Raw genomic sequence first — 17,900 nt, 5'->3', positions numbered from 1 at the left:
ATAAATCCAAATTCAGCCCAATAAAAATACAAAAAAAGCAGAATTTCTTTAAAAATTATGCCAGCAGGGCTGGAAAGATGGTTCACAGGAAAGAGGGGCTAACATAAACATCTGATGACTTAGATTCTTAGATTCCACAAGGTGGCAGGAGAGAACCAACTCCCAAAAGTTGTCTTCTGACCTCCTCACTACCATACATGCAAAACCACATACACACACATGTACTCACAAATAAATACATGTGTGTGGGGGGGGGGAGGGAGATATGTGTGTGTGAGAGAGAGACAGAGAGACAGAGAGACAGAGACAGAGAGACAAAGACAGAGACAGACTTCACATGTAATCCAAAGTAACCAAGATAACTGCCATTCACAATTTACCATGCTTCTCTGGCCCTGAACTTGTAGGTATGGCAGAACGGACCCTGAGAACATTAAAGCTGGAGAACTGGCCCTGGTCCTGCCCCTGGTTCATCTCTGCAAAGGTTGAACTAGCCAGGGCAATGCAGGAGAGCTCACCTTGGTGGTGAGGACAATGGAGAGCTGGTGAGCTGACCAACCCTGAAACTACCCAGGCCCTGAACCAGATTATGACTTGGCCCATCCCTGCCTCCAACCAATCTGTGAAGGGACCAGACATGCAGGCCCAAAGCTGCATGATCTCCATGACACAGGGCAACAACAGGATATCCAAGAGACGTTCCAGTGAGGATCCAGCATACATAATGTAGCAGAAACCAGACGCCTCAAACCAGACTCTTTACAAAGCACATTTGCAGGTAAAGATACGAGGGTAAAAGGATTTACTGTGTGACTATATCACACTACGGCTTCCATGATGAGACTGATTTTTTTTTCCCTTTTAAATTTTGTGGGTGGGGGAGGTTGCAAGGGCAGAGGGCAGATATGAAGGGATGGGGAAATGAACGAGCCAGAGATGCATGAGAAGAAAGACACAAAGAATAAATAAAAGAGAAAGTTTAAAAAAGAAAACAAAGGAACTCAGGATGAGCGAATCATGAGGAACAATCCCCAGGCACTCCTCCATTGCCTCTGCATCAGTTCCTGCCTCCAGATACCTGCCTTGATTTTTTGTTCTGACTTCCTTCAGTGATGGACTGTGATCTGAGAGTTGTAAGATGAAATAAACTCTTTCATCCTCACCCCAAAAGAATTAATACTTTTTTTTTTTTCGAGACACGGTTTCTCTGTGTATCTTTGGAGCCTATCCTGGCACTCGCTCTGTAGACCAGGCTGGCCTTGAACTCACAGAGATCCGCCTGCCTCTGCCTCCTGAGTGTTGGGATTAAAGGCCTGCGCCACCAACACCCAAGGCCAAGAATTAATACTTCTAAATCTCAATGAATCAGACATAATTTTATAATTATCTTCTCATTTGAGTAATTTAAAGTTTGAAGTACAGGTGTGATATAAAGCCTAATACTAAGAAACGTAAAGAAATAGCATTTTTTTAATTAAAACTAACAAAAGAAACAAAATGGTTGTTTGAGCACAATAAATGATCACATGACTCTAAGCATAACAAATATATAACAAGATGAAACTAGAAATAGACTGGATCCCACATAAACCACAACCACCCTTTACCTCAGTCTGCAGGATGGCAGCCCTTTGTTCCTTAGCAGTGAGAGACTCCTTTAGCACCTCAATATGTTGCTTACTGTCTGAGAACTGGTTCGTGAGAGTTTCTAGCTTTGTTTGTAAGGCTAGCAGTTCAGTGTCCTTTCTGGACAACTCTTGTTTCACCTGCCCAATCTGAAAAAGAAAACACAACATTGTAAGCAGGAAAGAAATTACACAACTACCGCGTAGCTGGACATCTGGCAAATTTATGACACAAGATAGGAAACTAAATGTACAATTAACTTTATGATAAGGTAGAGATGAGGGGGTATGCTTTGGTGGTAAAGCACTTGTCTAGCAGTGCAAGTTCCTAGGCTTATCAAATAGTCAATAAATAGGACATACTAATCTCTTTGCAACATCTAATACCAGATGCTCTCCAAAAACTAAGGTTATTCCACAAACACAGAAATTTCTAATCTTCATTTATTGTCTCAAATAGTTTCTGAAACCCCTTAAGCCAACAGTTCTCAACCTTCCACATGCTGCAACCCTTTAATACAGTTCCTCATGTTGTGATGACCCAAACCATAAAACCATTTTCATTGCTACTTCCTAACTGTAATTTTTCTGCTGAGATGTGTCTCAGTTTCTAAGACCATCAGAAATATGTTTCCCGATGGTCTCAACCCACGGGTTGAGAACCACTGCCTTAGGAGGGAAAGATGGAGGAGGAAATTACAGTGAAACCAGACAAGGCAGCATTCATCACCTAAGCACCACTTCATTTTGTCAAGCCTCCATCTCCAGAAGACACTGTTTCACAGGCAGGATTAGTGTGGATGTAAAACATGAGTGGAAAAGCAACTTCCTATTTCTACTGAAAGTAAATTCAAATCCTAGTGGTATACTTTTTTTGTTTTCTTTCTCAAGCAAAAGCTTCACAAAAGCTTTCTCTTAAAAAGCTAGACTAGCTGTGCACTGCTTCTGCCTCCCAAGTACTGTGCTGAGATTAAAGACCTCACTACTACCACACCCAGCCACCTTCTTTCCTATTTTGAACTCATTAAACTTTTAAAAAAAGAAAAAAAAAAGATTAAAAAGGAAAGCTGTCTTATGACATTTTCTGATCTTATATTACAGGAAATAGCTACAAGGCAGATTAACTACTGAACAGAAATACAGTAAATCAGTAACTTTCATGGCAAATGAACCAAAATTCCTTGAGTTTTAGAAAACAATATCTCTAAAATTTTTTACTAATCTTAGGTAAGGGGAAAAGGTTTTTAAAGCAATTTCATTAGAAGAAACAAAATTTACCTTAAAATGAGACTTTTACTTTGGGAACATAACTCAATGGAAGAGTTCTTCCCTAACATGTACAAGACCCTACATTTGATCTCCCACAATAACAACAGGAAAAAAAGAGGGAGGGCGGGCATGCCAATTACGTTTAAAGATCACTAAAAACAATTGAGTCTTCTCTTACAGTAAGACAGCATTTTTCTATACACATGGAAACCATTTACTGATACAGTAGTCATTCATATTTTATATGCCTATTATATGCAAATATGAAATGATATTAGTGCTATCCCTTTACCAACAACAATAATACATATTAGTATTATTCCATCTGTAACATATATATTATTTAAATTTTAATATACATAATTAATATAAATACAAAAATATTTGCTCTATAGATAAATGCTCAGAATATTCAAAGTATTACTACTTTCTCAGGAAAGAACTATAGTATTCAAATTTCTGTATACTTTTAAACATGGGTCACAAGTAAACAGAAGCCAGGTATGGAGGTACACACCCAAACCTGCCAATGCTATTGAGGCTGAGGCAAAATCACAAGTTTGATGACTAACCTACATAATAAAATTCCAAAACACATATACACGTACACAGAGAAAGAGTTCATCTCTGCAAAGGACTGTTGTTTCCTTGCTGTGTGCATTATTAAACCAGCTTTACAGACCCTTAAGGACTGAGAAAGAGAAGAAAACACTTTCAACAAAAGAAAAATTTAGAAGCTCAAATCTTCCATCTAGAAGGAGAAAGAACTAGGTAAGGAGCACATAGTGGCAATTAGCCACTGAGGAGATCAGTAATGTTATTCTCTACATCTTGGTTGCCGAACTGGCAATGGAGAAACTATCCAAAGCCTCATACTGTTTAGGAATTCAATAAAATAATGTAAGAGATATACTTGGCCTGCTGTCTGATACACATAAATGAATAAAATAGCTAAGAAAAAAAAGAAATTATGTACCAATTTCTCCTCCAGATAATATATAGTTAACACCATAATCCAAATTAGATCATTTCCAAACACAGGATTTTACTTTTTAACCTACAATACAAACTAGCCATAAGTAATACTGGATTCTAGTCTTAGTCCATCATTCTTCCCAAGGGTAGTTTTTCCATTCATCTTTGGCACTTTGAAGAAGATGTGCATGGACAATACAGACCAAAAGTGAAGAAATTACAAGCTTGTAGAATGGGATTGCTGGTGTCAATCAAACCCTGCCCCTTATGAGCTGTGGTTTCCTTACCTGAGTTTTCTCATCTGTAAATTAGTGTGGATAACCCCAGATGCTTCTAGTAAGTATACAAGTAGTGGTTATTTTATTATTATTTATTAGAATGGTTTGAAATACAGCTTTAGTAATTTAAAATAAATATCACACTAATTTGTGCTAAACTCCCAGGTAACTTTAAATAGGCTAATCACTCTCTATACATCTGTCCTAAAGAAAATAACATTTGTTGCAAAACCTCCTAACGGAAACTTAAAGATAATGTCTCCATGTAGCTAAAGCACTTTTCTCAGCAATTTCAAATGTAGGTAAGTTGTAGGTGATGGGCCATAAGACATCTGCATATTCCTGTACCTAAAAAGAATGGAGGGAAAGACCATTCATATAAATCAACATACATGTACTCAACAAGGGGATGCTGAATGGGAGTTTTGAGAACCATCCACAGAGCAGCACAAACAACAAAGAACCAGGTGTAGGGCTTCCAGAATCCATGTGGACTCAGTGTGCACAAGTGATATATGTGTCAAACTGTGAACAAAGGTCAGTTAAAAGAGCAGAGCAGGCTGGTTAGTGCTAAGAATTGGCAGAGCTGCCATCCACACAGAGAATGAAAGTGTAAGCCACCCAGAAGCCAGAGCCGGCAGGGTCCCACTGTGGGATCACTGCACACAGAGAGGTAAATCTTACTGCAAAGACCTCAGACTGAAGACCAGCAGCTCTCTTTTTCAGCTCCTCCCCTTGAGCCTCTTTCGAACTTAGTTCCTCCTTCAGTTGTTCTACCTGTCACGACATTGTTATTGTTTTTCACTCATGTGCCAACTTAGGTCTTCAAATTATCTGATTTTGAGCCACAGTGACCTCTGAAATAACAGTAACTTACATATAATAATCAAATCTGTTCCCCTAATTCAATTTTCAAAGGCATATACTGTCTCTGCTTCAAACTTTTTTAAAGAACTAGAAAGTACTGATCAACAAAAAGGAAGTGTAATATAGACTATAATACGGCATATTTTGTCCTAAAATCATGAAGAAAATCCAAGGTAACAAAAAGTTGGGCACATCAATTTTTTAGCTTTTAAATAACATGCAATTAGTATAAACCATCAATAACAGACTCTTTTAGTAATAGAGGAAAATTCTATAGACATATGCCAGATACAGACACAACAAAAAGCCTCAACAGGGTAAGGAGTCACACTTGTATCATTCCTTGGCAGTCAAATACAGGGAATGTTTCCATTTTCAGTTCCAAGAAACTGAAGAATACAGCTGCTGTACACATTTGGGAAATGCAGCGAATAATATTTTTCTAGCTAAAATTTCATTGTTAAAATTATTTATTTGTTTATTTTTTATTTTGAGACAGACCCTCACTATGTAGCCCTGGCTAGCCTGGAACTCACTATGTATGTAGACCAGACTGGCCTCCAAGTTGCAGCAGTCTTGCTGCCTCTGTTTACCAAGTACTGGGACTGCAGGCATGTGCCACCATGTCCAATTTTTTACGATTATAATTTTTAATTAAACCACAATAAAACTAAAATCTTCAATTTTATTTAAATAGTTCATAGTATCAAACTAAATGACTCTGGATCTGAATAAAGAATGTTGTGGCTGATTTTAAACCACACTGACAGGTCTGAGTACTCACTACCCTACTGTACACAAGCCCAAGAACACATAGGAAGCAACAAATCTAGTAGCAAATGAACTCCCAAAATGGAGAGAGCAAAGGCCTTCCATTCTTGGAACTTGTTTAAAGGGGAAACATTTAATTTGTTTTGGAGAAAACAACTCTCAAGAATTTGACTTAAAATACTTCCCAAGCTGTACGGTGGTGGCGCATGCCTTTAATCCCAGCACTCGGGAGGTAGAGGCAGGTGGATCTCTGTGAGTTTGAGACCATCCTGGTCTACAAGAGCTAGTTCCAGGACAGCCTCCAAAGCCACAGAGAAACCCTGCCTTGGGGGAAAAAAAAACCTTCCCAAAACAGGTAGAGAATGAGCTGTCTCATACAATAACAAGAAATGCATCTGAACAAAGTTCCAAAGTTCCATCAAATCATTTCACAAGTTCTTACAGAAAAAAAAACAAACAACAACCATAACAACAAAAAACTATAACATGTCCTGTCAGACAATTCTTATTTAAATAAAAGCCTGCAGTAACTAAATGACACTAGTAATTCTGACTTTAATTCTAGGAGTTTCTATGTGGGGGCAGGGGAGACCACTCCTGTAAAGTCGACTAAAACATAAAGAAGACCTTTATCATCTCTAATATGAAAAAGTATACATAAAATTTTAAAGCTTCTAGGAACTGAAGTATCTGTTCCATACCTTATTTTTCATGAATTTGGAGTGGCTCCTATACACCTCCATTTGCTTCATTTCTTCTTCCCGTTCTTCGGTACTCAAAGCCCCATTTGATTTCAGCATCTGAATTTCCTCTTCCAGGTCTCGGAGTCCACGCTCCATGGAAGAAATTTTTGAATCCTAGGAACAACGGAAGAGTTAAAGTGTTAAAATATTTACAAAGATTAAAAGTAGCTTAATAACTAACTGTGTCTCTCAAAACACTGAATTTACTAATAGCAAATACACAGAAAAATCTGCTGCTCTAGCATGTGTGACGAGGAAGACACATGCTCACAACACGATTACACCTCTTGCTTCCTCCAGCTACAGACCCTTAAAACTTAAGCAGACATAATTAACCTAAAAGGTAGAAACAATAAAGAATAGCTAAAGGTTCTTTTAAGATCAACAAATTTTTGACAGTAGAAAAAACTGTAATATTAACAGCAAAACCTTTTCTATTCTAATATTTCATCACTTTATTTAGTGACCTCTGGGGAGCATGCTTCTTTAACTAAATAAGAAAAAATAGCCAGGCGTTGGTGGTGCAGGCCTTTAATCCCAGCACTCGGGAGGCAGAGGCGGGTGGATCTCTGTGAGTTTGAGGCCAGCCTGTTCTCCAGAGCGAGTACCAGGATAGGCTCCAAAGCTACACCCAGAAACCCTGTCTCAAAAAACCAAAAAAAAAAAGAAAAGAAAAGAAAAGAGAGAGAGAGAGAGAGAGAGAGAGAGAGAGAGAGAAGAATATAAGTTTGAAAGAATTGTACAATAAAATCCATAATTATGTACATGATGATAATTATCTAGCATTCCAATTGAAAAATTCAAGAGAGAATAATTGTAGTAACAGTTACTTTTTATACATTAGAAATCTTATTCTCTGTTCTTCTGGCATATATTTGGAATATCTACATATGTTTTAAAATCCACTAACTTCCATGGCACATGTCTATAGTCCTGGGTATTTAGAAAGAGACAACAGGAGGATTACTTGAGACCAGGAGTTCAATGACAGTCTAGGCAACATAGTAAGACAACCCCCTATCTCAAAAATAGTTAAATTAAATAATAAATCACTGATTTTATAAATCATTACCACAAATATTACCTCCTAGTCTACATATTTCTATACTCAATATCTTGGTTTGTGGCAACCTATAACTTATCCTCAACATATGCCATATATCATCAATTACAGCAAAATGGCTACATGAAAATAATTTTGAACATGCTTATTTGCCTAAGAAATAGAAGCTTTAAAGAATTTAAGTATAGCTTCATTTTACTCCAAGCTTTAGAGAACATTTTGGGATGGAATTCTGAAACTGTCTGTCTGGGTTGGCTGTGTTGGCTACTGTTAATTCCTAGTGCAGAAAGACAGAATTTAAGGATCTGTCATGAGACAACTTCATCCAGCAATTTTCAGGTTTGGGGAGCTAAGTAGGAAAGGGTAGTACCCTTGCCTATACTATCCCAACTTTACTATCCGAAACTCACTTTTAAGATTAACATAAATTTCTCTGCAAGTATCAGGACATGGTCTCTTTAAAATGACTAAAACACCAGCTAAGAGTCAAATGTAAGTTCTTCCATGCCCACATCTAGGAGCAACAAGAGGGAATGAACAGAAAGGAAAAGGGATCTGTGTATCTTTAGCACAGCTTTGATCACAAAAGACAACAGTGGCCCAGAGTAACAGCACTAGTGCTGTACAACCACAGCAAACTAGCTGTATAGCTTCTCCAAGGCCCTGACCCAAGCCTTACATCTTCTCCACTCAAGACAATAACACAAGACAAAAATCAACTCACTACCAAATATATAGCACAAAAACTTCTTTCTAGAAAAGACCATTACTGTTGCTGTGAAAACCTCAAGGCAAACACGGTCTGCCAGGGGAAAGATGTGTCCATTTATTCTTTGAAATCAGGTTGGAAAAACTAGCCCTTCTTTGTATAATAAATTCTAATGGTACCAAGCCTGGGTTTTTGTGAAGATAGTTCTCCCAAGCACGTTTTCCACTTTTCTGTGAAGTAAGCAGAAAATTAAGTTCCCTTTTACTTTCCCACTCTACTTTCCAAGCCTTCTCCCCTATGTCAGCCACTCCTTAATAGGCCTTCTAAGATCTACTCCTTGAGAAATCCCCCACCCACATCTCCAATTCCAAAGGTAGTCTCATTTCCCCAAGAAAACTGGGCTTTCCTGAAGATTGTAATTACCCTGAGCTACCTCATTTTGCAACATCAGAGACCAGCTTCCAATCACCTGGAAGATAAACTTCTGAGGCATCTTAGGGTATGTATATCCAGGTTAAGTGTTGAACATGGAAGGCCAGTCTTGAAATGAGAGACACTATCCCATAAGCATCCGGGACTAAATAAACAGAAGAAAGCCAGCGGAACAGCAACACTAACGTCTTTCTGCTTCCTAACTGTGAACACAAATGCCTCACACTCTTACTGCCTCATCTCATCCCATGGACTCTACCTGAAGCCATGATACAAAATAAATACATCCTTTTTTTTTTTTTTTTTTTTTTTTTTTTTTTTTTGCCAGACGTGTTGTTCTAGCAATGAGAAAAATAACCAACACAGCTTCCACCTGGTCCTTCTTGTTGACAGAATCTTGTTTTACAATATAACCTTGGTAAGACTTAAAATGTACCCACTGCCAATTAACAAAATTACACATCTCTGATCTGTGAGAAGAATTTAAAACAAATAACACCAAACCATGTGTGATCATGTGTTTCATCCTTAGACATCAACATGGATCAAGAAATAACATGCACAAATAAGCCTATGTCATGTGACTAAGGAAAAGCCATAAAATTAAACCATTTGAAAGGGCCCTATAAGATTATATTCAACCTTGTTATTATATAACTGCAAAGCGCCCAAAAACTAATAATTAAATTTTTTTTGAGAAATCCCTTCCCCACTGAAAAAGAAAATATACTTAATATGAGCAAAGTTTCGTCATTGCCAGCCAAATCATACTGTTGCCAGTCAAGGCTGCAGTGAGACCTTATCTCAAAACACATAAATGCACCCACCCCCAAATGGGGGATAACACAAACCAAGCCTCTTATGAGGTATGAATAAGTTAAGAAAGCAGATAGAACTAAATGGGCTTTTGTAAGGAAGAACATAAAGCAGAAGTCAGATAGCACATGCCTATAATCCTAGCACTCAGGAAGCTGAGACAGGAAGACGGCAAGTTCAAAACCAGCCTAGGACACAGGGAGAGGAAAGGAGGACCATGTGTGTGATGATTAGTTTTAAATATCAACTAGCTACCCTGAATTGCTTTGGAAGAGAGTCTCAATGAGGAGTTATCTACATCATATTGGCCTATGCAGGGACTGTTCAGATTGCACTAATTCAGGTGGGATGGTGCCACCTGAACGTGGGTGGCACCAGTTCATGGACTGGGCCCTGAACTGTACAAGATAGAAGAAAGCTAGATAAGAGCAAGCCAGCAGGCAGCAATAATACATTTGTTTCTCTCTGATCTTGATTACAGACACAATGTGACCAGCTGTTTCAACTTCCTGCCTTTGTCTTCCCTGTAATGGTGAGCTATTACACAGAACTGTAAGCCAAATTGTGACAACAAAGGAAACCAGAAGACCATATGTTTAATAAAAATACTAGCAATACCACCTAACATCAGCTGTTACCTATGTGCAAGGTTGTGTCCAAAGCATTTTATAGGTTTTAACTACAGAACCTCAAATTAGCCAATGAAGGGGATTCTTATCACCATTAGCAGATTTTTTTTTTCTTTAACCAGAGAAAGAGCCATAGAGAGGTTAGGAACTTGCTTCTTGTCACATATCTGATAAAATGTAGCTAGATTTTTAAATCAAAGGAGCTTAATTCAGAAAGCAAACTCTGTAACTCCTGGAGATTTTTAACTAATGACTGACTTAAAGCAGTTTTTCAAAATATCATCTTTCCAATCAGCGTCCTCTAGACATAGAGTCTTCAGAGTTAAAGCAACTTTCACAGTTATCTTACAGTTATCATTGAGTCTTTCCAATATTTTGACAGTTGCACTGATAAAGGAAACAATGGACAAAGGTACTAGTACCTGAGCACAAGCCAGGACAGTGGCACTACATAACAGTAGTAGTCATGACATTCTTTAGGGAGATAAACTGGCAATGAAGAAAAGAATAAATAACTAAAATTTTAAAACAATGTCCTTGATTAAGCAGTTAAAATGCATTACTTCTAATAAATTTCAACCATCAAATATGTATGAAAAAATGGGAATTAGGCATGGAGCATTTACACTGCATACTGAAGAACAATGGTTAACCCTAGCAACAGCACCTGCAGGATGCTCTGAGGTACAAGCTGAGCTGGCTAGGTGCTTCCTTCTTAGAGCACAACTCTTACTGAAAGCACAACTGGCACAACTATGACTACTAAGTCTTGGGTTTTGGCAAATTTTGTTCTTAAAAATGAAGGAAGTATACCAGGTGGTGGTGGCTTTAATCTCAGCACTAGGAAGGCAGAGGCAGGCGGATCTCTGTGAGTTGAAGGCCAGCCTAGGTTACAAATTGAGTTCCAGGACAGTCAGGGCTACACAGAGAAATTCTGTCTCCAAAGAACAAAACAAAACAAAAAAGACCCGTCAACTTTAAGAGAAGTATGGGATCCTAACATTAAGAGTTTAAATCTCTCTCTGTCTCTCTCTCTCTCTCTCTCTCTCTCTCTCTCTCTCTCTCTCTCTCTCTCTCTCTCTCTCTCTCTCTCCTCATCCCTCCCTCCCTCCCTCCCTTCCTCCCTGTTTCTCTCTCTCTCTGTGTGTGGGCGCGCGCGCGCACACGTGCGCAAGCATGTATATGTGGGTGACAGACATGAGTATGCATGTACAGACCAAAAGATAAACTCCAATAGTGTTCCTTAAGCACTAGCCACACTATCCTCTCTGTTTTGTGAGACAAAGCTCTCATTGGTCAGGAACTCACCAAGTAGGAGAGGCTAGCCAGCCAGCAAGCCCAGAGAGTTCCCTGTCCCTATCTCCCCAGTGCTGAAATCACAAGCATGTGCCAAGCAGCTCAACTTTTCTACATAGGTTCTAGGGATCCAGCTCAGGTGCCCAGCAAACCGTTTACTGATAGCTATCTTTGCAGGCCAATAAATTTCATTTTCCATACTTCTTCTTTTCATTTGAATATGTTAATCACATAAAATAATCAGTTTTATTGTACCATTTTCATACATATATGAACATAATTTGATCATGTTTACCCCCATTACTTCTGTTATCACCCTCCTTCCTGACTAGTTTTCCTTCTTCTTGCCTAATAATCTCCTCTCTACTTTAGAAGCTTGACATTTGACTTAAATACTAGACAACTCTTTTTGGTCTCCTTCAAATTATGTCCAACAACTAAAAAGAAACTGAAAATCCTGTTAAGGCACTCTTTCATGAAGTCCTACACTTTCCTCTCAGTCTCCCAGTTGAGCAAAGTATTATTATTACCATAACTCTCTACACATGCAGGAAGGCAATCTTAGCAGTCAAGAGTGAAAGGTGACTCCAAGATTCCTCATGAGATTCTCACTTACCTTCATCTCAATGACGGTTTGCAAGGCTTTTGTTTTGGCAGAATCAGGGGCATTCTCAAATCTCCGATGCATCTCCTAAATAGAAGCAAAAGAGAGTCAGTGGCTGCCTTCCTATACTCATGCCTTTTTTGTTCTCACTTTGTAGCTCTGGCTGGCCAGGAGCTCTCTATGTATACCTGGCTGGCCTTGAACCCAGACCCACCAGATCCTCTGCCTTCCAAGTTCTGGTATTAAAAGAATGTGCCACAGCACCTAGCTAGAAGTGTAAGATGTTGAAAATAGCTAAGTCAAATTTGTGGTCAGTGGACCCTTTCTTTGCCACAGACCCTTACCTGTGGATCAGGAAATCCAGACTGCATTCTGTCTAATTCAACATACCTGGAGGATCCCTGGCTCTGAACATCTAGTTGTTTGATTAGTCATAGTAATACCAACAACTACAATCATAGAAACTACCACACATCATTAGATCGACATATTAGTAAGACATGAAACCAAAACTGTAAATGACTTAAAAGGGGAGACAAAAAAGGTACCCCGCCTTTTTGTTTTTTTGTTTGGTTTTTCAAGACATGGTTTCTCTGTGTAACAGCCCTGGCTGTCCTAGAACTCACTCTGTAGACCTGGCTGTCCTCAAACTCAGAGAGATCTGCCTGCCTCTGCCTTCCAAGTGCTGGAACTGAAGGTGTGCTCCACCACTGCCCAGATGAAAAGCCCCCTGGGGTGGAATGCTTTGTTTTTCAAGACAGGGTCTCTCTGTATAACTCTGGAGCCTGTCTTGGAACTCACTCTGTAGATCAGTCTGGGCTTGAACTCAGAGATCTGCCTGCCTCTGCCTCCTAAGTACTGGGATTAAAGGTGTGCACCACAACCTCACAGGTGAAAATATCCCTTTTCAAAAAGGAGAAACAAAGGCCATCACAGCCAACCTGCACTGCAGAGTTATGATGTTCTCTATGTTAACTGCAGCACTCACCTCCAGAGTAACAAGTGCCTGGTTACCTGTGATGAACACTTCCAGTGGGACTAGAGAGGAAGAAAAACTCAGTTGGACAAGTTTCCAAGTAGGTCAAAATGAGAAAATATGACAGCTTTCTTTTTTATTTTTTAGACATTTATTTATTTATTTATTTTCCGAATATGAGTGCTCTATCTGCATGTACACTCTTATGTCAGAAGAGGGCATCAGACCCCACTCTAGATGACTATGAGCCACAGACAACCATAAAATTACTGTTATGAATCATAAAAAAAAAAAAGAAATAACAACAACAACAAAAAAAAACAAGTTGATCTAGTCACCCCACACTCAAAACCCAGTTGTCTTAGTTAGGTTTCTATTGCTATGAAAATACGCAATCACAGCAACTCTTATAAGAAAAACATTTAATTGAGGGGACTTGCTTGCAGTTTCAGATGTTCAGTCCATTATCATCATGGTAGGAAGCATAGCAGCATACAGACAGATATGGTGCTTGAAGAGTAGCTGGGAGTCCTACATCTTGCAAGCAACCGGAAGTTGATTGACTCACTGGGCAGTATCTTGAGCACAGCAACCCTCAGAGCCCACCCCCACAATGACAAACTTCCTCCAACAAGGCCATACCCACTCCAACAAAGCCACACCTCCTAATAGTGCCACTCCCTATAAGATTATGGGGGCCAATTACATTCAAAGTACCACACCTGTCAAAGTTCTCCAGGTGACATGTTTTCTTGAAAGACTGTAAAACCTCTTTTCATCACTGTATTTCAATCATACTGGACACCTAGCTGTTCCCCAAATATGCTTAGCTGTCGAACTCTCTCTCATCCCTCATACCAAATGAATGCTTTACCTCCAACTGTTCATAGCTCAAGTGTCTCTTAAATATTTAAGGTGGATTAGCTGATGTTGTTATGTTTAAACAAGAAAATGTCCATGTGATTTATAGATACACACCAAAGACAGTAGGAGTAAAATTATTATGCCAGGATATTATCTTAAATTTGTTAGTGAAGAGAAGAATAGATGAATGTCTGTCTCCTGAAATAAGCATATTTTCCTGCTTTGTACGTCTAGTAATTGTCTAGTAATTTATTATAGGATGGGCATGATGTCATTATGGAATGCCCAAGTTCTAGTGTCTTCACTAATGAAACACTGTCTTCGTTATTATCTTTTTAAATTATTTAACTATTCTGTGCATGAATGTGTATTCAATCAACATATACACAGAAAGTACAAATAGAATGGAACTATTATTCTAGCCAATAAGCTAAGAAGTAGCTGAATTGTATATGGAAGATTAAATCTATAATTAAAATTTTTAAGTGTATTTTGAAGAAACAGAGCTAAAGATACAGCTCAGCTGGTAGAGTGCTTGACTAGCATGAACAAAGCCATGGGCAGTCCTCAGCTCAGGCTGGATTCCTGCAACTGTGTAAAACAGAGGAGGCAGGAAGATCAGAAGCTCAGTCTGCAGAATGCAGTGAATTCAACACCAAGTGGACTATAGAAAACCATCTCTAAAAAGATTAATTAAATTTTAAAAAAAGAAAAAGAGGATGAAACACAGTCAGGATACTTACTGGAGTTAAAAATTATATTAGTCTATCATACATAAATATAATAATGTTTTAATATTAAGAATAGAGATATCATAAATTCGGTAAAAAGCAAATGAATGACCACAAAAGCCAAGATCACAGTCGTTCTTAGAGGGTAAAAAGAGGCTCTGCCCCAGTGATGCTACATGGGAGCTCTGGGTGACGATTAAAGTTCCCTTTCTGTACCTGGGTGGTGGTGAGGAAGCTAAGCTACACAGCTGTTTATACTATTGTTTTGAGGTAATGGGGTCAACCTCAGGGACTTGCACAGCCCTGATTCACAGCACTTTCTATATAATGTCTTCAACTTTTCATGTTCTCTCCCACCCAGTACTTAAATACATTGTTCAGTCCAGATTAATCTCCCACCTGTATTAAGATAAATCCACTAGCTATAGCTTGTTCACAATGAATCTATTCCCCACACTGTACACAAATTGCTCACTGAGTATACACTAGAAACTTCTAATGACGTTTGCATAACAAATGAGTGTAAGATTTGATTATATAAATAATAAAAATAAAATAAGCTATACTAAATATAAACAATTTTCACATACTAATAAAGCACTAAAATTTATATTTACATTCATTATTTAGTGCTTCTATCCTTGAAAGTATTGAAGTTTAATTTTTTTAAATAATTCCCAATTTAGGTATTTAACTAATTTTATGAAATCTTTTCCCCATTACCTAATTCTAAACAAGTAATTTCAAAACACTCCATTTTGTGGTAAACTATTTTATTTTTAAACCATAGCACACAGGCAAAGAAAGTGTAAAGAAAAGCAAAACTTTTCAAATTTTAAAGATCCTACATGTATAACAAAGGATGGCTAGAATGTGCTCTAGAACTCATAAGCATAAAGCTTTCCCACTGAGCTACATCTGAAATCCCATAATCAAATTTCTAACCATGGGCCTTTGCATTCAAGTTCATTGTGAACACATCTTGCATTCAGTGGGCTGACAAACTCCTCGTTCCCACTGAACATATCAAGCCTCTTTTTCATGCCCTGTAAATAATGGGAGAGACTGGAAATAGAAGTAAATTACTATTCAAACAAGCATAAGAAGAAGAATGCACTATTTGCTCACTTCATTTCATCCCTATTGGCTGAAATTTTTCATGTAAAAACAAAGCATTGGGAAGAACATTGGGTTAGTACAGTGCTTCCCATGGGAGCATAAGGATCCAAGTGAGATTCCCTAGAATTCATGTAATTAGCTGACTCAGCAAGTCCAGGTCCATGAGATGCTGTCTCAAAAGACAAAGAGGCTGGGCATGGTGGCTCATGTCTTTAATCCCAGGACTCAGGAGGCAAAAGCAGGATGATCTCCATGAGTTTGAGGTCAGCTTGGTCTACAGAGCAAGTTCTAGGATAGCCAGGGCTACACAGAGAAACCCTGTCTCCAACGACCAAAAAAGAAAAAAAGCAAAGGTTACAGCTCATGAGGAACAACTCCTGAGGCTGACTTTTAGGCATACACACACACACACACACACACACACACACACACACACACACACACACACACACACACACACACACACACACTGGACTTGTGCATGGTAGTGTATACCTCTAATTCCAGCAGACAGGAAGATGAGACAAAAGCATGGAGAATCTGACTGGACTACACAGAGAAATGTTTAGGAAAGGATAGGACAAAGAACAGGAGTCAGGGCAGGGAAGGGAAAGACAGAAAGGAAAGCGGAAACAGGGGTGGGAAGGGAAAAGGAACAGGAAAGGGGAAACGGGGGAGATGGGAGAGGAGGAAGATGGGAGGAAAGGAAACACGGAAAAGAGGGGAAAGAAAAGGAGGGGGAAGGGAAGGGGCAAAGGCAAAAGAGGGCCAGAGGAAAAGGAAGAGAGAGCCAAGGGGAGAAGGGGAAGAGGACTAGGAGGAGAGAAAGGAATGGGGGAAAAAGGAAGAAAAGGAGTAGAGGGGAGGGATAGAGTGGGAAGAGGGGAAAGAAACATAACTATGGTAGAAGTCTGTCTACACAGTGAGAGCCTATCTCTTAAATATATATATATATATATATATATATATATATATATGTTTAAAATTTTAATATATACAGGTAGTATATGTGTATATATGGGTAGAATTATGTATATATGAGTACAATTATTTGAATTTTCTAATAACATTGAATAGTTTGTAGTGCAAATAACAAACTTGTTATCTCCTCTAATTTAGGTAACCTGAAGTTTGAAAACAAAACAGGAAAATTTATGCTCCTTTTCTCAGTAGATTCTTTCATTTTAAAAGAAAATAGCCTGGAGACTGAGCAAATTGGTACAGCACTTGTCTAGGCCCTAGGTTCAAGCTCCAAAACCATAAAATAGTGGTAATTATAATAATGTATATTAATTTGATAGTACAGTCCTTGATCTAGCATGTGCAAGGCCATATGTTCAATTCCCAACGCGATGAAAATGTGTTTTTTATAAATATGACAGAAAGGAAGGAAGGAAGGAAGGAAGGAAGGAAGGAAGGAAGGAAGGAAGGAAGGAAGGAAGGGAGGGGAAAAGTCTAACTATTGCTGGGGGGGGGCAGCCTCCAGACAACACAGAGCTTGAAAGGAATCCACAGAGTCAGTGTATACTGAACTTTTCTATCTGAGGCGGCTAGGGAAAAAGACACACACACTCTCAATGATATCCTCCTTCTTTATTCCTCTGTATTCCTCATTCTGTGTTCTAGATTCTCTTTTCTTATCTCTACCCTTCTGTCTCTCTAGATGCTTTCCTTCTCCTTCTCTCTTGCTGTTATCCGCCTAATTCTCACATTCTTGATGTTTTCCTTCTAACTATCTCATTCATGATGTTTTCCTTCTAACCCATTTTAACTCAGACTCTATTCTTCCCCTTATAGCAAAATCTTTCAGGCAATATAAAAATTACAATGTGGTTACATTCTGTTTTTCAAGTAAATGATGATCTGTTGTTGCTTCTGTTATCTTCATCAATGAGACAGGGTCATACAGACCAGGAGAGCCTTGAATTCCCTATGCAGACACAACAGACCTTTGGATTCCTGATCACCCTGCCTTCACCTCCCAGCAGTTTACGAAGTGATGAGATTAAATCAACTAAGATACAACCCCAGTCCAATGTCTGTTTCTCTATACATCTCTATTGCTTTTTTTACTCTTAAAACTATATCAACAGCCAAAATTCAGAATTCATAACCTAGAATCTACACAAATAT

The 17,900-nt window shown here is 38.6% G+C and overlaps 1 protein-coding gene across 6 annotated transcripts in view; it reads right to left on the bottom strand.

Annotated features, from left to right (window-relative positions):
* The window catches only part of Erc1 (ELKS/RAB6-interacting/CAST family member 1), a 307,389-nt gene that overhangs the window by 238,128 nt on the left and 51,361 nt on the right, over nt 1-17,900 (bottom strand). For 4 of the 6 annotated variants that reach the window (XR_004770988.1, XM_027429282.2, XM_027429284.1 and 1 more), the window contains 4 exons: nt 12,090-12,164; nt 6,487-6,642; nt 4,841-4,924; nt 1,608-1,775 (listed from right to left, as the gene is read on the bottom strand). Coding sequence is in view for 5 of the 6 variants with exons in the window: in XM_027429282.2 (XP_027285083.1) it covers nt 1,608-1,775; nt 4,841-4,924; nt 6,487-6,642; nt 12,090-12,164 (483 nt within the window). In the remaining variant the exon portion in view is untranslated. The remainder of the gene's footprint in view (nt 1-1,607; nt 1,776-4,840; nt 4,925-6,486; nt 6,643-12,089; nt 12,165-17,900) is intronic. The other 2 variants (XM_027429286.2, XM_027429287.1) reach the window with 1 other exon arrangement.

The sequence above is a fragment of the Cricetulus griseus genome, chromosome 8 (assembly GCF_003668045.3).
Source record: "Cricetulus griseus strain 17A/GY chromosome 8, alternate assembly CriGri-PICRH-1.0, whole genome shotgun sequence".
Taxonomy (NCBI): domain Eukaryota; kingdom Metazoa; phylum Chordata; class Mammalia; order Rodentia; family Cricetidae; genus Cricetulus; species Cricetulus griseus.
Note: the sequence above shows the minus strand (reverse complement) of the source record. Positions and strands in the feature narration are given on the sequence as shown.